At 35.0% G+C, this 25695-nt stretch overlaps 1 protein-coding gene and 1 long non-coding RNA gene across 2 annotated transcripts in view; both read left to right on the top strand.

Annotated features, from left to right (window-relative positions):
- LOC136027592 (annexin A13-like) overlaps positions 1-17383 on the top strand; it is a 65176-nt gene extending 47793 nt beyond the window's left edge. Inside the window, exons 6-8 of the mRNA XM_065704987.1 lie at positions 3242-3415; positions 13218-13399; positions 17212-17383. Of these exons, the coding sequence (XP_065561059.1) occupies positions 3242-3415; positions 13218-13399; positions 17212-17268 (413 nt within the window). The 3' untranslated portion in view covers positions 17269-17383. The remainder of the gene's footprint in view (positions 1-3241; positions 3416-13217; positions 13400-17211) is intronic.
- Positions 17384-21023: 3640 nt separating this feature from the next.
- Positions 21024-24052, top strand: LOC136027598 (uncharacterized). Its single transcript, XR_010617630.1, has 2 exons — positions 21024-21088; positions 23865-24052. It is a non-coding gene; the product is annotated as an uncharacterized LOC136027598 (long non-coding RNA).
- The last annotated feature ends 1643 nt before the right edge of the window (positions 24053-25695 follow it).

The raw sequence follows: 25695 nt of genomic DNA on the forward strand, positions 1-25695 counted from the left end.
AAAGTTGGACGAGAAATCATTCAATAGCCAAATTCCAACTTCTGGTACCAACAATAAAGACCAAACCTAATGTTCCCAGAGCACAGAAGGGGTTTGAAAGGTGACTGGGTGCCAGCCGAGCGTTTCTTAACTTAAAAAAACAACCCTAGATCTCATGATTTTTGTTTAAATATGTGGTTTATACAGTAATCTCCTTTATATGATAAGGCCGACAAAATATTTTGTTGTCACTCCATTATAAAAAAGGGATAATCGTAGAAAGTTGGACGAGAAATCATTCAAGAGCAAAATTTAAACATCTAGTGCCAAAAATAAAGACCAAACCTAATGTGATAATCAAATATCCTTTGAGCCCCGTTTGTGTTCCAGAGTGACTCAGTAGACCTATTTGAAGCTAGACCAAATTTTAAGATTGCCAGTTTAATAGAATTGGTTGAAAGTTAGAAAATTGTGGCTCCAAGAGTTACACGACCCATATAGACCCGGGATATTGGCCCCAATTACGGAAAGAGCTTGAAAACAGAGCATTACGAGATACCATGGTGATGTCATGGCTCAGCATGGAGTTTAACGCTTGAACTTGGAGTGAAAGCTTAACAGAAAGGGTTCCCCTTAAAAGGAAAGGCTCGGCTGTGATGAATAAAAGAGCAACATTTGCCATTTTTGTAACTTTTCAGGAGAGCCAAAAAACAGAGAAAAAATCCTCGACTGTGATAACTCTGAAGGATGAGACGGATGGAGATAAAGGGAACATATTCTAAACCAACACTAATGCTCTTTTCAGTGGTATAAGCTAAATTTAGTTATTCCGAGTGAATTAAAGAATTATTTCATTTTATGGTGCATATCTCGTTTTTCCTATAGAGTAAGATAGTCATTTTCGATCGAAAGTATTCTGATCGAATTCAAAATTAACCCATTTTTAAGGCTACTACTAACGCCGTTTGCCCGGGCCGTTTACCAAAACACTTGGGAGATTATAGGTCTCCCCGCTCGCCTGCGAGTTCAGGAGACGTGTGTGTCATGTGTCAATCCTAAAACACGGTCATCCGCCTGAGACTCTAAGCGGACAAGTCTATTAGGCTTAGGTCAATTGTTCGCCTATGATTCCAAGCAAATTCAGCCCCCCCCCTTTTACCTACAAATACAGTCGACTTTTTTCGTCAGCCTAACCAAAAATATTGATCATCTTTTAGTTCAATGGTTATCTACCTTAGTTCTGCCCTAGGATGGATGGAATTGATGATAGACTATCTGTCAACATGTGAAAACGACATCATTTTTATAAAATCCTGAAAAAGCCCTATCTGTCTTGGCTTTGTCTCCAGTTGGCCAATGGTCTGATGGCAACTTGATATTAATTTGCTTGATTCTTTTTCCTTGACATAAAAGAAGACTAATGCCATTATAGCTTTATATGTCATTATAGCTCCAAATGCTATTATAGAGGTTCAATCCTCTTCTGTAAAACTGGCATATGCCTCTTTTTGATCTTTGTAGCGGTACAAGATAGGTAAATTCTGACTACACCAGTCAATTGCTTGTGCTGAGTTTACCTACGACACATACATGACTTATTTTCGACCAAAATGTCATATGCCACACTTTTAATTATCACAGGCGGACTATTGAAAACAAGCTGCTTGAGCCGTATATAATCGATGCACAACTTCGACAAAAAATTAACTCCAATGAGATCTTCTGACTTGTAAATATGTTTACAGTAGATACAGTCTACTATTACTAACACTGTTTACGTTTAAGCACTTATCAGCACAGATACCATTCACTTAAGGTTATTTCTGACAATAGATTCACACAAGAAATTTTAAACTCTATTATCGGGTGGTCCTTTTTTAAAGCCATTTGGTCCATGCCCACCACCCCAATTAAATTTTGCTCTATCGACTATCCGATAAATGATAACCATTCTAAATCCTTAAGGTTACAACGGTCCTGTCATATATGAAAATATACTAAGGATGTCTTTCACAAATGATGTCTTTTTTCCAACAAAGTCTGTTTTTAAGAGTTTTGGAGTTCATGGATCACAAATCTGAGGCCAATACTACAGTTCAGAAATCCAAGATCAAAATACACATTTTGGATAATAAAGAAAAATATTTCATGAGCCTAAAGAGCAAATTAAAAAAAGCAAAACGACCAGAAATTGGCTTGTATAAGATGCCAAAGTTAAAACAGTCAGAAGTTGCAACGAATGAGGAAATGAAACCTGAAACTAACATAAATTGCAATAAACAATGCAGCACTTCAATAAAGTTAAATTACCACAAACGAGTGTAATGCTGCTACAGTGTAATTTTTGCTTTATTCAAAGTAAAATTCCTTTTTCACACTTTTCTTTATTGGTTATAATATGAAAATGTACATTAAAGGATTAAGCATTGTGAGCAGTATTAAAGATTTTGAGTATTTTGCAAACCTTCTGAAGTATCTTTTCGATATCACTATGCGTGAGAGGCATACTGATACAAACAGAATTACTCAAAATTCAAGTTTTTATTCTTATAATTAAATTAGTTCCGGTTTAATTTGCATTAAAATTGGGTTTACTTTTAAATAAGCCCAAATTTGAAATAAACCTAAATTTCGAATGAACCCAAAATTGGGTTTATTGATTAACAAACTAATATAAAATTAACTTTCTTTCTTTTCAACTCTTTCCTTTCTAATTTATATCGACCGTGATTTGTCTGAATAAAACTGTTGATTTACGTTATTCATAATGTAATATAAAGTTTTGAATAAAATACATTTTGAATAAAGATATAGTTTTAAATAAAAAGCAGATGACAGTTGATCCTTTTTGAGGGTTTGGGGGATGGAGCACCACGAATATTTTTGAGTGACAATTTTTTTGAATTTGCAATAAATAAATTGTATAACACCACTCTTAATTGAGTTAACCTAATTGCATTGACTACGATCGTTTATTATCTAGTGGACGCTTAATAGACTTCTAATCTCGTCAAGAAAATTGGGCTCACAGCTTTCAGACTGATTCATCAGTGTTTGCCAACTAAAAAAAGATAATTCTTTCAAGAGATGCCAAAAGGTCCTCGAATTAGGCTTAATTTTGATAGTTGGAAACACTACTAATGGTATTGAACTTTAAACTAAAATTAGCGTCTAGCTCATTTAATTTTCACATTCTCTACCTATATATTTAATATTTCCTTGGTTGATGTATTAAGAAATAATATAAAATATATGATTTCAGGTGAAGCAAAATGGGGTACTGAGGAGTCAACTTTCATAAGGTTTTTCGCAAATGAAAGTTATGCAGGAATACGAAAAACGGATGAACACTACATGAAAAAGACAGGACATTCTTTAGAAAAAGCCATTAAAAAAGAATTCTCTGGAAGCTTGCGAAAAGCACTGAAAGCAATTTGTAAGTACGCATCTGATCGGCTGAAAAACTTACGAAAAATTCTGATTGACTCAAAACAGTGCCATCTAATTCTCAGTGTTAATAAAGTTTCATTGTGAATGGCCCTTTTCTGCTTCTTTGGGCTAAAAGACATCATTCATTTAAATGACTATCAGAAAACCTTCAAGGGTAATTAGCCTCCCACTGCACTAAAGGGGTGATTGATATTAATTGGAAAGAATGTTCTTATTAGCTACATCATTCTCAGTCAGGATTAAACCCTTCTTAAAAAGGACAATTCCCTCAAGAATTTCCCCTTCAATGATGCCTAGCAATAGTATTTCACAGAACGGCAATTGTAATATTAAAATTAAAAAAATGAAGTGAATCAACTAGCAATAAAGCCTTATTGATTTGATAACATTGATAAGTGTTCCATTTAGTCTTCACTTTAAAGTCGTTTGACTTTTCGAAATTATTCTTGAGAAAATAGAATCTTTGGATCTCCGGCATCAAAAGAGCTTTCTTAAACGGAAGGTTAAACTTTTTCTTCTGCTGTAAAGAAAACAATTTTTGAAATAAAAATATTTTAAAATAAAAAATAAGCACTGTTGCCCTTTTTTCTCCCTTTAGCTCCGATTTGGGCATATTCGCCAGAAAAACACAATTTTGCTCGAAGTTACAGGGTTGCTCATATGGTAAGTACAATTCAAAAAGGGATAAATCCTGTTACGATAAATTGTCATGTTTTCGATCAGGTTTCCTCCGTTTTCATAACGGTTAAATGTTTCTGCTAATTCAAGGTCATCATTCAATTGTTTAAATTTAGTCTTGGTAAGTAAATCTAGTTGAAGCCTAAAAAATTTACTTAAAGGCTGACGAGGAACTGGAGACCTAGGGAAAGCAAGTAAATTTTGTTGGAAGTTAACTTGAATTTTATTTTAACTTCGATCCATTACAAATAATTATCTTAAAGGGATCAATTGTTTTTTCCTTCCACTCAAAACAATACCTCAATCCTTTCCTAATTTCTTTAAATGGATGCAATATCTAAATTTTATAAGAAATAATAAGTATTTAAACTGCAATTATTATATGTGAATAATTTCGTGTTTAAATCGTCCACACAGGAACCCTTGGTTAAGATGTAATTTCGTTGCTCTGATTGTGGTTTTTTCCCAATTCTTCTGTTGAAGCTCTTCCTGGTTGAAAAAGAAAGAAACAAGAGCTAAGAGCTCATATGGCACATGTGACGCTGTCGGAAGAGCCAAGAGGCAAGAGCTCATATGGTATGAGCCCTGGCAAAATTCTAAGAATCAATAGATTGCTTTAAAAAGAAAATCAGAAGCTTCATGCCGGTCGGGATTTAAATAAGAGCTCTGAGTCACGAGGTCCTTCTAAATATCGAAATTCATTAAGATACGATCACCCACTCGTAAGCTAAAAAAACCTCGATTTTTCTAATTTTTCCTCTCCCTTCAGCTCCCCCCCCCCAGATGGTCGAATCGGGGATTTGCAGCTTCCTGACACGCCTAACAATTTTCATCGTCCTAGCACGTCCAGAAGCACCAAACTCGCCAAAGCACTGAACCCCACTCCCAAACTCCCCCCAAAAAAAGACAGGATTGATATTAATTGGAAAGAATGTTCTTATTAGCTACAGCATTCTCGGTCAGGATTAAACCCTTCTTAAAAAGGACCACCCCCTCAAGAATTTCCCCTTCATTGATGCCAAGCGATAATATTTCACAGAACAGCAAATTGTAATATTCAACTTTAAAAAATGAAGTGAATCAACTAGCAATAATGTCTTATTGATTTGATAACATTGATAAGTGTTCCGTTTAGTCTTTACTTTAAAGTCGTGTGACTCTTCGAAATTATTCTTGAGAAAATAGAATCTTTGGATCTCCGTCATCAAAAGAGCTTTCTTAAACGGAAGGTTATACGTTTTCTTCTGCTGTAAAGAAAACAATTTTTGAAACAAAAATATTTCAAAATAAAAAAAATACTGTTATAAAACACTGTAATAAAAACACTGTTGCCCTTTTTTCTCCCTTTAGCTCAGATTTGGGCATATTCGCCAGAAAAATAAAGTTTTGATCAAAGCTACAGGGTTGCTCATATGGTAAATAAAATTCAAATAGGGATAAATCCTGTTACGATAAATTTTCATGTTTTCGATCAGGTTTCCTCCGTTTTCGTGACGATTAAATGTTTCTGCTAATTCAAGGTCATCATTCAATTGTTTAAATTGAGTCTTGGTAAGTAAATCTAGTTGAAGCCTAAAAAATTTACTTAAAGGCTGACGAGGAACTGGAGGCCTAGGGAAAGCAAGTAAATTTTGTTGGAAGTTAACTTAAGATTTATTTAAACTCAGATCCATTACAAAAAATTATCTTAAAGGGATCAACATAAAATTACAATCGTTTGTTTTTTCCTTCCACTCAAAACCATACCTAAATCCCTTCCTTATTTCTTTAACTGGATACAATGTCTAAATTTTATAAAAAAATAATAAGGATTGAAAACTGAATTTATTACGCGTAAACAATTACGTGTAAAAAAAAAGTCCACACAGGAAACCCTGGTTAAAATGTAATTTGTTTGCTCTGATTCTATTTTTTTCTATTTTTGTTCTGTAGAATCTCTTCCCTGGTTAAAAAAGAAAGAAAAGACCGTTCTCTCATTCTGCTTGTTCTCATTACAGCTTTTTACAAAAATTTCACCCTAGCAAAGAATATTTCCCATATTTCATGCTAAGAATATAGTGCTGTACGTAAATTCTTTTCAAGAAAATACTGAAAATAATCTATTAATAGTGATATAGTGTCTTTAATGTCAAACAGTTCGTGGTAAAGAACTGTAGTAAGGAGCGACCCGGCTCTATAGTAACCGAAACTGTAAAAAATAGAATTTTGATACCAATAGTTACATCAAAAGAATCGAATTTTAATGCTGATTTTCAATATATAAGTTTCATCAAGATTAGTCTTACCCATCAAAGGTTAAGAGCCTGAAAAAATTAGCCTCATTTTAGAAAAAAGGGGGAAACACCCCCTAAAAGTTATACAATCTTGACAAGTCGCACCATCAGATTCAGCATATCAGAGAACCCTATTGTAGAAGTTTCAAGCTCCTATCTACAAAAATGTGGAATTTCGCATTTTTTGCCAGAAGACAGATCACGGATGCGTGTTTATTTGTTTTTTTTTGCCAGGGGTGATCGTATCGACTCGGTGGTCCTAGAATGTCGCGAGAGGTCTTATTATAACGGAAATGAAAAGTTCTAGTGCCACTTTTTAAGTGACCAAAAACTTGGAGGGCACCTAAGCCCCCCTACCACGTTCATTTTTTCCCCAAAGTCACCAGATCAAAATTATGAGATAGCCATTTTATTCACTATAGTCGAAAAACCTAATAATTATGTCTTTGGGGACGACTTACTCCCCCACAGTCCCCGTGGGAGGGGCTGCAAGTTACAAATATTGACCTGTGTTTACATATAGTAATGATTATTGGGAAGTGTACAGGTGTTTTCAGGGGGATTTTTTGGTTATTTTGTTTTTTTGGGGGGGGGTTACGTGGGAGGATCTTTTCTTGGAGAAGTTTGTCATGGGGCAAGAGAATTCCAATGAATGGGGTGCCGGATTTTCTAGAATTATTTAAAAAACAATGAAAAAAAAAAATATGTAAAGTTTTTTCACCTAAAGTAGGGAGCAGCATTAAAACTCAAAACGAACAGAAATTATTACGCATATGAGGAGTTTACCTCTTCGTAATACCGGCCTTTATGATTCAGGGTCATTCTTAAGGAATTGGGACAAAATTTAAGCTTTAGTGTAAAGAGCAAGGTATTGACGAAGGAACAAACCCCCTCATATAAGCAATAAAATTTTACGAATATAGAAGTTTGTTACGTAAGTTAATTCGTCAGTTACGTATATTTTTTTACTAATGAAATATTTCGTAAGAAACCAAAAGTTCTAGTCGCCTTTTTAAGTAATCAACAAACTGGAGGGCAACTAGGCCTAAAATTTCACCCTAGCAAAGAATATTTCCCATATTTCATGCTAGGGATATAGTGCTGTACGTAAATTCTTTTCAAGAAAATACTGAAAATAATCTATTAATAGTGATATAGTGTCTTTAATATCAAACAGTTCGTGGTAAAGAACTGTAGTAAGGAGCGATCCGGCTCAATAGTAACCAAAACTGTAAAAAATAGAATTTTGATACCAATAGTTACATCAAAAGAATCGAATTTTAATGCTGATTTTCAATATATAAGTTTCATCAAGATTAGTCTTACCCATCAAAGGTTAAGAGCCTGAAAAAATTAGCCTCATTTTAGAAAATAGGGGGAAACACCCCCTAAAAGTTATACAATCTTGACAAATCGCACCATCAGATTCAGCATATCAGAGAACCCTATTGTCAAGCTCCTATCTACAAAAATGTGGAATTTCGCATTTTTTGCCAGAAGACAGATCACGGATGCGTGTTTATTTGTTTTTTTTTTGTTGTTTTTTTCCCAGGCTTTTCTTGGAGAAGTTTGTCATGGGGCAAGAGAATTCCAATGAATGGGGTGCCGGATTTTCTAGAATTATTTAAAAAACAATGAAAAAATAAATATGTAAAGTTTTTTCAACTAGAGTAGGGAGCAGCATTAAAACTCAAAACGAACAGAAATTATTACGCATATGAGGAGTTTACCTTTTCGTAATACCGGCCTTTATGATTCAGGGTCATTCTTAAGGAATTGGGAAAAAAATTTAAGCTTTAGTGTAAAGAGCAAGGTATTGACGAGGGAATAAACCCCCTCATATAAGCAATAAAATTTTACGAATATAGAAGTTTGTTACGTAAGTTAATTCGTCAGTTACGTATATTTTTTTTACTAATGAAAAATTTCGTAAGAAACCAAAAGTTCTAGTCGCCTTTTTAAGTAATCAACAAACTGGAGGGCAACTAGGCCTCCTCCCTCACTCTTTTTTCTCAAAATCTTCCGATTAAAACTATGAGATAGCCATTTTGCCAAAAAAAATTAATATGCAAGTTTCATTTTAATTAGTGATGTGCGGAGAGCCAAGATAAAAAAAATGTATTAATTTTAAAACGTCCAGAAATTAAATAAAAAAAAACAAGTTTTTTTATAACTGAACGTAAGGAGCGATATTAAAACTTAAAACGAACAGAAATTACTTTGTATATGAAAGGGGATTTTCCTCCCCAACGCCTCCTCTTTACGCTAAAGCTTTTTACTGTTTTAAAAAGTAGAGTTAAGAGAAAGAGTCAAACTTTAGCGTAAAGAGCGGGGCGTCAAGGAGGAAAAACCCCTTTCATATACGAAGTAAATTCTGTTCATTTTAAGTTTTAATGTCGCTCCTTACTTTCAGTTAAAGAAAACTTGTTTTGTTTTATTTAATTCTACAGGACAGGGACATTAGTTTGTGAAGCATAATTTTATATTTCGAATGCAAAAGACGCTTTTCAAACAGTTCGTGGTAACGAACTGTAGTAAGGAGCGACCCGGCTCAATAGTAACCAAAACTCTAAAAAATTGAATTTTGATACCAATACCTACATCAAAGGAATCGCATTTTAATACTGATTTTAAATATATAAGTTTCTTTTTTTTTGAGAAAATTTGCGTTATTTTAGAAAATAGGGGGAAACGCCCCCTAGAAGTTATAGAACCTTAACGAAAATCACACCATCTAGTTCAGCGTATCAGAGAACCCTACTGTAGAAGTTTCAAGCTCCTATCTACAAAAATGTGGAATTTTGTATTTTTTGACAGAAGGCAGATCACGGATGCGTGTTTATTTGTTTTTTTGTTTTTTTTCCCCAGGGGTGATCGTATCGACCCAGTTGTCCTAGAATGTTGCAAGAGGGCTCATTCTAACGGAAATGAAAAGTTCTAGTGCCCTTTTTAAGTGACCAAAAAAATTGGAGGGCACCTAGGCCCCCTCCCACGCTAATTATTTTACCAAAGTCAACGGATCAAAATTCTGAGATAGCGATTTTATTCAGCGTAGTCGAAAAACCTTATAACTATGTCTTTGGGGACGACTTACTCCCCCACAGTCCCCGTGGGAGGGGCAACAAGTTACAAACTTTGACCTCTGCTTACATATAGTAATGGTTATTGGGAAGTGTACAGGTGTTTTCAGGAGGATTTTTTTGGTCGGAGGGAGGGGTTGAGAAGAGGGGGATATGCTGGGGGAAATTTCCATCGATAATTTGTCATGGGGGAAGAAAATCTCCATGAAGGGAGCGCAGGATTTACTAGCATTATTTAAAAAAACAATGAACAAATAAATATGAAAAATTTCTTTCAGCTGGAAGTAAGGAACAGCATTAAAACTTAAAACAAACAGAAATTATTACCCATATGAGGGGCTCACCTCCTCCTAATACCTCGCTCTTTACGCTAAAGCATTTTTAGTAATTTCAACTATTTATTCTACGGCTTTTGTGATTCTGGGGTCATTCTTAATGAATTGAGACAAAACTTAAGCTTTAGTGTAAAGAGCGAGGATCTGACAAGGGGGCGAACCCCCTCATATATGTAATAAAAATATGAGAATACAAAAGTTCTTTACGTAAGCTAATTTATAAGTTACGTAAATCTTTTACTAATAAAAATATTCGTAAGAAATTAAAAGTTCTAGTTGCCTTTTTAATTAACCAAAAAATCGGAGGGCAACTAGGCTTCCACCCCCGCTCTTTTTTTCTCAAAACTATTCGATCAAAATTATGAGAAAGCCATTTAGCCAAAAAAAAAAAAAAATGCAAATTTCATTTTAATTATACCTCTGCGGAGAGCCAAAATCAAAACATGCATTGATTCAAAAACGTTCAGAAATTAAATAAAAAAAAAACAAGTTTTTTTAACTGAAAGTAAGGAGCGAAATTAAAACTTAAAACGAACAGAAATTACTTCGTATATGAATGAGGCTGCTTCCTCATCAACGCCCCGCTCTTTACGCTAAAGTTTTTTACTGTTTTAAAAAGAAGAATTGAGAGAAAGAGTCAGACCTTTTTGGTTCTAACACAAGTCTTTACTTTCATATGAAAAAACCTGTTCTTTTAACTTAACTTGAGCAAGTATATCCTTTTTCAATTAATCAGAGAAGGAAATGACTCCAGTATCTGATTTTAGTTATCGCTTTTATTTGAAATTAAATAAAAAAACAAGTTTTTTGAAATGAAAGTAAGGAGCGACATTAAAACTTAAAACGAACAGAAATTACTCCGTATATGAAAGGGGCTTTTCCTCCTTGACACCCCGCTCTTTACGCTGAAGTTTTTTATTGTTTTAAAAGGTAGAGTTGCGAGAAAGAATCAAACTTTAGCGCAAGGAGCGGGGTGTCGGAGCGGGGGGGTTTTATGTTCCCCCCAATGTCACCAGATCCGGTCGAGATTTAAAATAAGAGCTCTAAGACACAATATCACTCTAAACATCAAATTTCATTGAGATCCGATCACCCGTTCGTAAGTTAAAAATACCTCATTTTTTCTAATTTTTCAGAATTACCCCCCCTAACTACCCCAAAGAGAGCGAATCCGTTCCGATTATGTCAATCATGTATCTGAGACTTGTGCTTATTTTTCCCATCAAGTTTCATCCCGATCCCTCCACTCTAAGTGTTTTCCAAGATTTTCGGTTTCCCCCCTCCAACTCCCCCAATGTCTTCAGATCCGGTCGGGATCTAAAATAAGAGCTTTGAGACACAATATCATTCCAAACATCAAATTTCAATAAGATCCCATCACCCGCTCATAAGTTAAAAATGCTTCGTTTTTTCTATTTTTTCCGAATTAACCGGCCCCTCACTCCCCCCCAGATAGTCAAATTGGGAAAACGACTATTTCTAATTTAATCTGGTCCGGTCCCTGATACACTTGCCAAATTTCATCGTCCTAGCTTACCTGGAAGTGCCTAAAGTAGCAAAACCGGGACCAACAGACCAACAGACAGACCGACAGACCGACAGAATTTGCGATTGCTATATGTCACTTGGTTAATACCAAGTGCTATAACAAACAAACAAATAAACACGCACTCGTGATTTGTCTTCTGGCGAAAAATATGAAATCCCACATTTTTGTAGTTTGGACCTTGAATTTTTTTCGACAGGGTTCTCTGATACGCTGAATGCGATGGTGTGATTTTCGTTACGATCCTATGACTTTTAGGGGGTGTTACCCCCTATTTTCCAAAATAAGGCAAATTTTCTCAGGCTCATAACTTTTGATGACAAAGACTAAATTTGATGAAACTTATATATTTGAAATCAGCATAAAAAGTCGATTCTTTTGAAATATCTTTTAGCATCGAAATTCCGTTTTTTAGAGTTTCGTTTACTATTGAGCTGGGTCGCTTCTTACTACAGTTCGTTACCACGAACTGTTTGATTAGTTCTTATACTTGCTAAAAACAAGCACAAGCATTCTTTTTAAAGCTTCTCTAAGCTTAAAAGAATGTAATAAGCGGAAAAGTAAAGAAAAGATTCGTACATGGCACGTAAGTATTGCTTAAAAGAGATCTTGTACACATAGTTGCCAAAATGAAATATTAAAGAGAAATTGTTATTCCAACTGATTCCGAAGAATAATACAGAGTCAAGGTTGATCTGCGAAAATTCAAACGTCATACCATACTGTAGGCCATACTAAAGTTTATCACAAATGTATATTCACTTCATAATTTGCCAAATGGGGATGTGGGAATCTTCCGCCGGTTAGGATTAACCAAGATGCCCACTAGGCCTGGACCTAGAAGCGTTCTGCGCCAGGAGGCGCAATAGAATATCAGTCTTTTTTTTTTTTTACTAAAGAAAACTTGACTGCAGTTATTCATCGTCAAAGTGCCATATGCACTTCACCGCCACGCCTCCTATTCACAAAAAAGAGATTTTAAAACAAGACAAGAATTTCATGGCCACGTAAGACTGTCAGATGTCTCCCAAGAACAACAGCTGACAGTTCGATATCACCTCTTTTTTTATTACTTCTCGCCCATCAGTTTGCGTTCTGTTCATTGCTTCCACTATCCCCAAAAATTTCATGGATTTTCCGGAAAATGTCACAAAATTGGAGCGGTGTAAACGTTTGGGCCTACAAGCACCAAAGCTTTTAATATGGCCTCGATCTTTTGTACCAGGGCTGTAGGTTAAGGGAGGAATTGTTAATAGGTGTAAAAAGCACTAGCTTTTGTAAGTCTCACGAATCGTAGAAAATCAAAACACTGACCATAATTATCGGACGTAAATTATTGACCTTAGCAATAAAGCCAAAAGTATTTCATGACTTGTAACGTAAAAAAATTACGTTTTTACTATAATTTTAAGCTTGTTTTACATGAACTAACATCATGTTTATAATATGCAAAAGAAGGATTAGGAGAATTCCAAAGATATACAGATAAATGTAGATAAAATGATGCAAGATTAAAGCAAAGTGAAAGGTGTGAGTACTTAAATCTGTTTAATGTTCCATTTTATGTGTAATAAACCATTTTGAAAAAAATGCGTAAATATCAAATTCGCAATTTTATAGTACATGGCTATGTTGTACTATTTCTTAGTGTCAGCAGGTTCAATACTGTAAAGTGATTACCTTAGTTTGTCCTTTGCTATAAAGAGTATGTGAAGGGAATCTCGCACTTCCAATCCTTCCCAAGGAAAATATATAAATGACACAAAAATTGATATAACTGTAAAATAGATCGATTATTTGGTCATAGACAATTGTTGAAGGCTTCATTGCTGAAATAATTTTTTCAATCATACAACTACTAAAAACTTTTTTTCAGTACTAGTTGCGCACAACAAGCATTCGTACTTTGCTCACCGAATTTTCAAATCTGTCAAAGGCATGGGAACAAAGGAAAAACAATTGATGAGAATAATCGTGACAAGATGTGAAATTGATCTTGGGAACATAAAGGAGCAATTTAGATCCAAGACTGGCAAGCCGTTAGAAGACACTATCTCCGTGAGTATTTACTTTTCTCTAGCTATTAGGGTAGCATCTGTTTGCCTTTCTCCTAGTTTCAGACTAGAAATTTTACGAAGAAATAAATATTGGAGGTATCAATTGGTGGGGTATTATATGACTGATTAGATTGATGATCGAGCGGACAAAGTCTATATATATATATATATATATATATATATATATATATATATATATATATATATATATATATATATATATATATATATACATGTAATCATACTAAGGGCAATCCAGTCATTCAAATGCTTGTCAAATATTGACAGACGAATCAGTAGAGTGAAACTCCTGCTGATTAGTTAAATTCTACAGATATTGGGAGACGACTGGATCACCCTGGGTAAAAAAAAAGCAACAACAACAAAATAATGCTAACAAACAACAATTCAGGGTTCTAGTGGTCTATTTAAGCGACAGAAGGTAGCTTAAGCCCTGTCTTCATTGTGGCTTTTTCAGGCGAAGTCAGCCGAGTAAAAGTAGCTTTTCGTTCATCGAAAAACAGGTTTTTTTTTAATGAAAATCACCTGAAAATGAAAATGCACTTGATTTGCCTTTTGAGCCTTGAAAAAAGAATGGGGCTGCCTGAAAAAGTAAACGAACATGGGTGACTTTGCCTGAAAAGGCCATAATGAAGATACCACCTAACTTAGACTTAGGCATTCATACGCTTGCTGGCACACAATACGACTATGGCCCTTCTAACGGTCTTTCTAGCATTTTGGACAAATAAAACTATAAAGGACGACTTCGAAAATACAACATATTTCTCGAGAAAATGTTCGAGTTTTACTCGCTGCCGTCCATGATTTCAGATTTCTGGAAGAGATTAAATAAAAAAAAAAGTTTTTTTAACTGCAAGTAAGGAGCGACATTAAAACTTAAAACGAACAAAAATTATTCCGTATATGAATGGGGCTCTACCCTGCGCAACGCTTCGCTCTTTGCAGTAAAGTTTGATTCTTTGTCACAACTCTTATTTTTCAAACAAAAAAAAAACTTTAGCGTAAAGAGCGTGCGTTGCGGAGGGGAGAACCCCTTTCACATACGGAATAATTTCTGTTCGTTTTAAGTTTTAATGTCGCTCCTTACTTGCAGTTAAAAAAACTTGATTTTTTTTATATTTAATATCTGAACGTTTTTGAGTTAATGCATATTTTGATTTTGGCCCACCGCAAATGGATAATTAAAACGAAACTTGCATTTTTTTTGTTATATGGCTTTCTCATATTTTTGATCAGACGATTTTGATTAAAAAAGGGGCGGAGGAGGAGACCTAGTTGCCCTCAATTTTCAGTTACTTAAAAATGCAACTATATTTTTATTTTTTTTTGTACAAACGTTTTCGTTAGCAATAAACATACGTATCTTACGAATTAAATTACGTAACGAACTTCTATATTTGTGTATTTTTAATACGTATATGAGTGGGTTTTCCCCCTGGTCAATACCTCGCTCTTTACAGTAAAGCTTGAATTTTATCCCAAATCTTTAAGAATGACCCCTAAATCACAAAGGTTGTAGAAAAAATAGTTGAAATTACTAAAAATACTTTGGCGTAAAGAGCAAGGTATTGTGGAGGAGAAGAATCCACATATATACGTAATATTTTATATTTGTTTTAAATTTTAATGCTACTCGTTACTTCCGGATGAAAAAAACTCTTTAATTATTTTTCCCATTTTTTTTTTAAATAATGGAATTTCTCTTCACTTTGATAAATTCCTCCATGGAAAGATACTTCCACGTAACTCCCTCCCCTCGACCCGCCCCCAACCCAACGCAAAAAAATCCCCCTGAAAACGTCTGTACACTAAAATAACCATTACTATATTTAAACAATGATCAAAGTTTGTAATTTGTGGCCCCTCCCCTGGGGACTGTGGGGGATCAAGTCTTCTCCAAAGACATGAGTGTTATGTTTTCGACTAATTTGAACAGAATGGCTATATCAAAATGTTGATCCGATGACTTTGAGGAACAAATGTACGTGGGAGGGGGCCTATGTGCCCTCCAATATTTCTGGTCACTTAAAAATGGCACTAGAACTTTTAATTTCCGTTAGAATGAGCCCTCCTGCTACAATATAGGACTACTGGGTCGATACGATCCCCTGGGAAAAAAACAAACAAATAAACACGCATCCGTGATCTGTCTTCTGGCAAAAAATATAAAATTCCACATTTCTGTAGATAGGAGGTTGACACTTCTCCGGCAGGGTTCTCTGATACGCTGAATCTGATGGTTTGATTTTCGTTAAGATTCTATGACTTTTAGGGGTGTTCCCCATATTTTCTAAAATGAGGCAAATTTTCTCAGGCTCGTAACTTTTAATGGGTAAGACTAAACTTGATGAAACTTATATGTCTAAAACCAGCATAAAAATACAATTCTTTTGATGTAACAATTGGTATCAAAGTTCTGTTTTTTAGAGTTTTGGTTACTATTGAGCCGGGTCGCTCTTTACTACAGTTCGTTACCACGAACTTATTGATCCAACAAAAACACCATGCGGTAGGTGGTCTTTGCCCATTCTTACCATGTGCTCCCTATTAACACCATTGACTGCTTTAACTTTTATCAGTTACTACTAGCTATTTCGTCTTTTCCCAGATTAAGTCATTAGTGATCCTGTTCCTTCCGGCAAATATCAAAGACGCACATGATAAAATTATTTGCAAATACTTGGAATCCCTTTTCAAGCTGCTCAAGTCAAGGCCCAAAATTCTCATCCTCACATCAGCTCAAAGCGAATGTTACTGTTAAATTGCCGGAATTTAACTTTGAGAGAGTACTCTCCGTTTATCTACACGCTCTTCATCTTTACAAAGGTGTTTCTAGAGTGAGAAATACGCGTGGTAGGTGTTTGAAGTCTTCAGTGTTCTTGGAAATATTAGCAACAACTTTAAAAGGTAGGGCAGCTAGCTTCCTAACATTTCTACGTATTATTTTGGTTTTTCGTTGTGGCAACTGAAATTCAAATTTGGTTGGCTGCGTTTGAGACAAAGGATCATTGCAGATCCTCTCAAAGATATAATAAGATGAAGTGGTCAGAAAAATATCTGTCCAAGAGATCCCGTCACTAGTTCAGTTTGGTTCAAAACGTGAAGTTGGACGTCAGAAAAAGTCAGTTGATATAGATGGTGAGGGGCTGATAGTTCTCCTTTTGCTGCGAAAATAATTTGAGTGAAAAAAAAAAGAAATACTCAAATTCATACGGTTGTTTGAGCAAAGCTTAAAGGATCGAACCCCACAATATTTTTGCTACTATTTAGGGGTTTAATTCTTTACTTAAGCAGCGCTATTGTGCTACTTATGATAGAAAATAGATTGGCGAATCACTTATTGATTAGCCAATTCATAAAAAATCCAACAGTTTAAATAAATTGTCATACGTTATTACCATTATTTTCAAAAGTTTTATTTACGCATCTAATTCCTGCACTTCAGAATTGGACAGAATGAAATTGAAATGTTTTGACTAAATATAGTCCTTTAAAGGAAGGGAAATAAAATTGCAACCCTAACGTATATACTTCTAAAATGGATATATAACCTGACTTTCCTTCATCTCGAAGTACATATTTCAACTAAGTGTATATTACGGATGTTGAGGGGTTAATAATTCTCCTTTTACTACAAAAGCATTCTGAGTGAACAGTAAAGGAAATACTCGTATTTACACGGTTATTAGTACAAAGGTTAAAGGATTGAGTCCCCACAATATTTTTGCTACTAATTTAGGATTAGATTTGTGTGTTATTTTTTTCAACAAAGTGTTGTTGTTTTTTCAGAGAGAGACATCCGGGGATTTCAAAAAGCTTCTTCTTGCATTAACAGCGGATGGTTGAAGAAACGAAGGTACTTAAAGATATCCAATTCGTAAATTATTTAATCTTTGTGTGCGTGTGCTTGTTAAAAATGTGTATTGTTTGAAAATGGAAATAAAACTAAACGTTAAACTACTGTCGATTGTCTAAAAATAATGTTCCTGTCAGAACTTCAGTAAATGATGTTAAAGAAAAGGAAAAAACTTCCAATTATATTGATGTGGTTTCATAGACGCTGTAGACTCTCAAAAATGGGCTTTTACTTGTTTACTTGTTTTACCTTATAATAGGTGAAATATGGTCACTCCAACTGTTAGTTTTTAAAATCTCTTAATAATTTCTAACATTAATGTTGTTGCAAGGTAAAGTCTTGAAGAACATGGCATAATCATGGCTTTGCTTACTTTTTTATTAAAATTTGATGAAAGTTAAAATGACTCTCGTCACACTATTCATGGCGAGACTCAACAGAAACTTGTGCATTGCAATCAAAATTAAATATTTAAGGCACGTTGATGAATCGGTAAAATTGACAACATAAAATTAAGTGCTAGAAATTGCTGTTGCACCTATTGGCGCTAAAATCGTTGCTGCACCACTTATTGCAGTGGAACCAACGTCGACACCAAATTATGTAATGGAAAGTCTCGCAGCCACCACTACTGTAACGTAAATATAGAGTATGGTAAAACCCTATACTTCCAGGGTATGGTAAAGTGATCGAACGATCAAACGAGCCAAACTCTAGGCCAAGGGTGTCACCACCTGGGTCACCCCTAATATCTCTAGCTATCTCTTCAGAGGTTAGACGGGCCCCCCTGTCGATATACTAATGACTTTATTTTCTCTTGAAATCTTTTTCTACCCTACCTGCGTTCTTGGAAAAATAATCTATGCGGTTGTAGAAAATAGCTCGCATATATTCCTCTAAAGATGACTTAAGCACAAACCTATAAACTCTGAAGAAGGACTCACTAAGGGGAGTTTTAATGTAGACTAATAACTAAATTACTAGTATTGAAATGGTAACTATGGCTGCTACTAGACACTGGCACTGATAAGGCGCTGCACACTTATTGGAGGGGAAAGCCTCGCTGGCGTCAAATATTGTGATGGAGTCCTTCGTGGTTACCACTACTGTACCATGAACATAGAGTATATTAGGCAAAAAAGCCAAAAGTTTGAACGAATCATTAATCAGTTCATTCTGGGTCCCCTCCCCTGGGATAATCAAATGAAGATTGCTCATTGATACCAACTGAAGATGAAATTTGGATACGTCGCTCACTGAATAAGGTTTGCTGGAAAGAATTGTCGATTCCCATGAAGAGAAAAATTATGAATAGGGTTAATAGTCCAAGATTTGGGTGAAATTTTAAGTGATTGGGAGAGAGTATTCGATAGGGACTCCAGATCAGAAAGCAAAACCTTGGTAACAGGGTCACAACCGGCTAACCAGCTGTCCGTTGAACGAATAGTTCATCATTCATGGCTCCCCAAAGGTGCTCCTTTCCCCAAGAAGAGATAAAATCTTCCTTAGAATTGATAGGGCTAATCTCAGATTGCTTCCCAAGCTTTTCTAATCCAACCCAAAATTCACTATCTCTCAACTTTTCCATAGCCCGTCCATAGGTCGTTCAAGTCTATTTCATGATCAGCTCTTTTTATTCCCTTTGGGTCTTTGACCTCTTTGTTTTTCCTAAATACGTTTTGTAATTCCCCAAAATTTTAATTTTCCACAATCGCAGGCTGAAATTGTAAATAAAATCTTATTTTTTGTCTCTTGTTTCTTCCTTACTTTACTTCGATTTCTTTGTTCTGCAAAATAGATCATTTTCAAATCTTAATTTGACCATAGTGTCCTTTTTCTTAGATTTCATTGTTCTGTTATAGGCTTGTTTTGCTTCCCATGGGTCTTGGACCGCTTTGTTCCCCCTTAGCTCTTTTTTGTTCTCGCCACTTTGTTATTCTACCAATTTCTTATCTCTCGCAACTGCAGGCTGAGTCTATACATTTTGTCTCTTTTTTTACATTTCTTTTTATTATTTCACTGTTCTCAACTTTGTCAATCTTGAAAAATAATAAACTATCAATAAATCTGAATTGGACTCCAGTGTCTACCATCTTTGACTTCATTTCTTTATTGTAGTTCCATTTGATAGTTCTATTCTCTCTTTTATTTTAATTTTTTTTTATTTTGTAGTAGGAATAAATTCTTCACTAATGAAAATGAAACTCTTAATTTGTAGTTTCATATTGCACCGAAGTTTCTCGAACTTTATGAAGATTAAATAAAAAAAACTAGTTTTTTTTAAATGAAAGTAAGGAGCAACATAAAAAATTAAAATGAACAGAAATTACTCCGTATATGAAAGGGGCTTTTCCTCCTCGACGCCTCGCTCTTTACTTTAAAGTTTGACTCTTTCTCTTAACACTATTTTCAAAACAGTAAGAAACTTTAGCGTAAAGAACGGGACGTTAAGGAGAAAAGGCCCCTTTCATATACGGAGTAGCTTCTGTACGTTTTAAGGTTTAATGTTGCTCCTAACTTTCATTTAAAAAAACTAGTTTTTTTATTTAATTTCAGGACGTTTTTGAATTAATGCATGTTTTGATCTTGGCTCTCCGCACATAAATAATTAAAACGAAATTTGCATATTAATTAATTGCAATTAAACAGAAGATTTTGAGAAAAAAGGAGCGAGGGAGGAGGGCTAGTTGCCCTCCAAGTTTTTGATTACTTAAAAAATCAACTAGAACTTCTAATTTCTTACAAACGTTGTCATTGGTAAAAAATATACGTAACTTACGAATTAACTTACGTAACGAACTTCTATATTCGTATGTTTTTATTGCGTATATGAGGGGGTTCAACCCTCGTCAATACCTCACTCTTTACACTAAATCTTAGATTTTGTCCCAATTCCTTAAGAATGACCTCTGAATCACAAAGGTCGTAGAATAAATAGTTGAAATAACTAAAAATACTTTAGCGTAAGAGTAAGGTATAACGAGGAAGTAAACTCCTCATATGCGTAATAATTTTTGCTCGTTTTAAGCTTTCATGCTGCTCCTTACTTTCAGTAGAAAAAAAAATTCATATTTATTTTTTAATTTTTTTCAACTAATGCTAGAAAATCCTGCGCCCCCTTCATTGAAATTCTCTTCCCCCATGAGAAGTTTCTCCATGGAAATATCCTCCCACTTAACCCCCCCCTAAACTGAAAAAATCCCCCTGAAAACGTCTTTACACTTCCCAGTAACCATTACTATATGTAAACACAGGTCAAATTTTGCGACTTGCTGCCCCTCCCATGGGGACTGCAGGGGAGTAAGTCGTCCCTAAAGACATAGTTATTAAGTTTTTCGACTATGATGAATAAAATGGCTACCTCAGAATTTTGATCTGCAGACTTTTGGGAAAAATGAGCGTGGGAGGGGGCCTAGGAGCCCTCCATTTTTTGGTCACTTAAAGAGGGCACTAGAACTTTTAATTTCCGTTAGAATGAGCCCTTTTGCGACATTCTAGGACCACTCAGTCGATAAGATCACCCCTGGGGAAAATAAACAAACAAAAAACAAAAAAAACACGCATCCGTGATCTGTCTTCTGGCAAAAAATGCGAAATTCCACATTTTTGTTGATAGGAGCTTGAAACTTCTATATTAAGGTTCTCTGATACGCTGAATCTGATGGTATGATTTTCGTTAAGATTGTATGACTTTTAGGGGGTGTTTCCCCATATTTTTTAATATGAGGAAAATTTAACTTTTGATAGGTATAACTGATCTTGATGAAACTTGTATATTCAAAATCAGCATCAAAATGCAATTCTTTTTATGTAAGTATTGGTATCAAAATTCTATTTTTTAGGGTTTCATTTACTATTGAGCCGGGTCTCTCCTTACTACAGTTCGTTACCACAAACTGTTTGAAAAGCGCGTACAATAAATTTCTTCTCATTTTTTTCCTGGCAAAATGAGTGTTTCCTTTTGGTATGCACTTGTTGGTGTCTTTTACTCGTTAAATGTGTTTTGAAGTTTACTATTTTCTGAAAAGCTTTTGAAAAATCAATTTCATGCGTTTCGCTTTCAATATTAGGTGGTCTAGCCCCTTCCTCATCCCATTTTTCCGTATTATAAACATTCGAACTGGAGTATCAAGCATTTCATTCTTTCAACAGGGTGGCTTAGCCCCCCCCCTTTTATTTCCGCCTCTCCACATAGTCAACGAAGTAGCAAGTTTTTCCATAAAAGTATTCTGAAGTTTTGTGTTTTCTGGAACATTTCCCGAAAAATCAGTTTTCCGCGTTTTTTTTACCTTGTGTATGTTGATTCAATGCATTTTTACTTACCCGAGTGTTGTATTAAGACTTTTGTGGATGATAATGCTTTAACTGCGTCTAGTCGATCTGTCGATGATTAATTGTTGAAAGTAAATAGGGTTTTAAAGGCCTTTTTGTATTCACAAGTTTGAGCCTTTTGTCAGTGAACGTTAATAAAACTAATTTTATGATTTATAGGAGAGTTTGTAAGCCTCCATTTGTTGATAAAAACATATTTTTTAACGGTAGACCTTTGTGAAAGGTGCATGAAGTGCGTTATTTGGGATTCCAGCTTGTTTCTAATCTATCTTGGAAGAACCATAGTGATCTTGTTGCAGCTAAAGCTGCTAGAGGTTTGGGCATTTGGTGTCAATCAAAGTATATTTTTTCATTATCAGCTCTTTTATTATTATATCACACCATCGTTGCACCTTATATTTCTTATGGTTGCGTCCTTTGGTCTAGTAACTTCTAGGCAAATTTTAAAAGAGCACAGATACTACAAAATAAAACAGTACAACTTCTTGGTAATTATGTAGAAAATGTGAATGATACCGCATCATTTTTTAAGAAATTACGAGTACCTAACATTGGTCAGACTCGAGATTATCAAGCTGCCGTTTTTGCGTATCGATGTTGCAATGATGTATGTCCTCCAGTTTTTACCAAATTTTTTCGAGTAAATCGTTCACTCCACATGCATGAGACTAGAAAGGCAGATAATTTCATTGTTGAATACCGAGACACCACACCTGCAGCTTTCGGAGTTAGGTATTTAGCTCTGGCTATTTGGAATGATATCCCAGCTGGAATTAGGGAGGCGGAACATGCTGGGTCATTTAAAGTAAAATTAAAAAAACATTTATTGGAAGTGGGGAGATATTTTTTTTCTTATTATTGTTGATTTATATCCTGGTATTAAAGGGTAATTGAGTGAGTGTTTTTGTCCTTCTTTATTTTTTGCCTTTTAAATAATTAGGTTGAGAATCAGAGGATTGCAGCCGTCCAACATCAGGCTCTTTGAGCCTTCCCCGGGCTGTTGTGTGTATGTACAGTTTTTGTAATTTAGTAGTTAATATAGAGTTCATTCATTCAAAATTCATTCAAATTTGTATTTTAACAAAAACTCAATCGAGGTTTACTTGAGTACAGTCTGGATAAATCTAATTGATCAAGACAAAGTAGTATTAAGTGAGTGTGCCTAACAGACAGCTAATCCTTCGATGCATGGACCACATCCACAAAATTCGACAGAGATAAGAGAAAGAAAAAGATTGTATAAAGTTAATTGAATTATCTCGGCAGAAAACGCTGGAAGCTTGTCAGAAATGTAAAGACAATTCAGACGACTCTGAGTCGCCACACAAAACATAAGAGATTTGTTGTTGTTTTTTCTCAGATTTGATTCAATAAAACGTGGCAAAAATCAAAGTATTTTAATATGTAGTCTTTGATCTATTCTTCATAATGAAAAAAATTAATTACGTCATCCATAATAGAACAGTAATCAAAAATCAATGGGTTTTTCATTATCGGAAACCATGTACACCAGGTGACGCGTGCTAAGCGTGATTGAACTTTACCAAGCTTGATAGAACTTTGCTAAGCGCGGGGTACTATCCTAAGCGTGGTGAAACTCTGCCAAGAGTGGCAGAATTTTTCCAAATGTTGCGGAAATTTTAATATTCAGTGAAATTGACGGTTCTGGCGTACTTTCTAGCCATACTATTTTTCTTATTCTTATAATGTTAAAATACAGTCGTTCTGATATGGGATTGGTCTCAGCTCGATGACACTGGAGGAATTGAATTCAGCTTGATAATGCAGGGTCCCAAGTTCAAAACCATACACAGGAAAACATGGCAGGACTAACGTAAGGACCTCCGTAGTCAAGAAGAACCAAAACGTTAAAATAAAATTTTTAAATACAAAAAAATTCTGCTAGATTAGATTTTGAGTTCCGGAGATTTTCAAAAATTGATGTGATCGCACATTAGACCCTCAATTTATTTTCATTAGTTTTTCCAGTAATCTCGATTCTTAGAGAGATTTTATTTCACTTTATTGGCATTAGCTTAACTCTTTTGAGCAGTGATTCTAGTTTGTTTTAAGTTTGACCAATTCATTCCAGTTCGTTCTAGGTTTTAATCAGACGTGATGAGTAAGTCAAAGGTCTTCAGAAAAGACAGGATTCATGGCGTTTTTGCTGCAACAGTTCAGTTCTGGAAGTAGATAAAAAGGGGGGAAGTTTTCTTTTTATTTGTGCCTCGATTTAATTTCATCTTCATTTCAGGTCCGTGTGTCACTATTTCCTGATCGGAAGATTTTGCTTACTCAGGTTTTTTCTGTCTTTATGCTACTACGCCGTTGAGCTATTGATTTCCACCATGAAAAAGTGCATTTGTTAAGAGGTGTCATATTATCTGGGAGAAAATTTTGTTTTAATTTTCTGTTCTTTTAAAATAGATGAGTTTTTTTTTTCGTTGCGTTTAGTGATGCTTCAGAAACAAGAGCGGGTTAGACTATAGGCCTTTTGAAATTAAACAACACTAGTAATGAAAATCCATTGAAAGAACAGGAAATCCAACAAACAAGATGGAAATCCAATAAGGATCTTAAATTCCACTCGTTTTTTTGTCAACAAATTGAAAATTCGATTCGAGTATGGGAATCCAACATTTTTGTTTTTCAACAAATTGGGAATTCAATTATAATCAGGGAGTCCCAATACGGTCTTTAATACTCAGTTCACCGATTTTCAGGTGTTGAAATTCCAATTTTGTTATTGATCAATATTACAATCAATTTTGCTGAATCTCAAAAGATTTTTTTTACAATGAAGCTTGTATCTGTTGCTGCAACTTTAAGAAAAATTATGCTTGTGATAAATCTTATACAATCGAGGTTAATCATTCACGAGACAGCAAAAGGAAGCATATGTGAGTGATCGCTGTGCTATTTTGCACAGATGTTCCATCAATTCTTTTCATTTTTGGTGCTCTTTAGTCATAACGGATGTATAAATACAAAAAAATTTTAATTAGTTTCCAGACCTCACGGGGAAATGGAGGACTCGCCAACATTCTCGGTATTGCATGTCTTCTAATTGTATGTGTCTTTGCTCTTCATTTTCATTTTTGACGTGCTCAGATGCTTGGTTTTGCATGTCTTCTAGCCGCCCGCGTCTTTGCTCTCCATTTTCTTTGTATGCTCTAATTCTCGTTTTCATTTATCTTCTTACCGCGTGTGTCTTTGTTCTTCATTTTTATTTTTGACAAGCTCTAATTCTTGTTTTGCTTGTCTTCTAACCGCCCGTGTCTTTGCTCTATATTTTTATTTTCAATGAGTTTTAATTCTCGTTTTCGTTAATCTCTAACCGTACGTATCTTTGCTCTTTTTTTTCCATTTTTTCACGCTCGAATTCTCTTTTTTGTTTGTCTTCTAACCGCGAATTTCGTTACTCTTTATTTTCATTTTTGACACGCTGTAATATTTGTTTACACATATCTTCAAACCACCCGTGTCTTTGCTCTCTATCTTCATTTTGACGCGTTCAAATTCTTGTTTTCGTTCATTTTCTAACCGCGAGTGTCTTAGCTCTTTGTTTTCATTTTTGACGCTCTCTAACTCTTGTTTTCGCGTGTCTTCTAACCGTCCGTGTCTAGCTCTTCATTTTCATTTTTGACACGCTTTGACTCTCGCTTTCACTTACTTCTCTAGCCGCGTGTGTCTTTGGTCTTCATTTTCATTTTGGCACGCTCTAATCGTCGTTTTCGCATATTTTCAAACTGATCATGTCTTTGCTCTTCATTTTCATTTTTGACACGCTCTATTTCTCGTTTTCGCATATTTTACAACCGTCTTTGTCTATCTTCTTCATTTTGTATTTTGATTACTTCAGACAATCTAGAAATGCCCTTTGCTTTAGCCCCCCGTATTGCTGGTGTCGAAACTGATGGTCCAAGCTGTCGATGCTCACATCTTATCACGTTTGATAGTTTATGTGTTGATTCAAAAGTATCATTATATATAGTATTTACAACTGCAAATTATTGTTTTTGGGCCTTCCTACAAATATTGCGTTGGATAAATAACTGGTTACCTTTAAAACTCAGCTATCTTAC

Source organism: Artemia franciscana, chromosome 1, assembly GCF_032884065.1.
Source record: "Artemia franciscana chromosome 1, ASM3288406v1, whole genome shotgun sequence".
In the NCBI taxonomy this organism is placed as follows: domain Eukaryota; kingdom Metazoa; phylum Arthropoda; class Branchiopoda; order Anostraca; family Artemiidae; genus Artemia; species Artemia franciscana.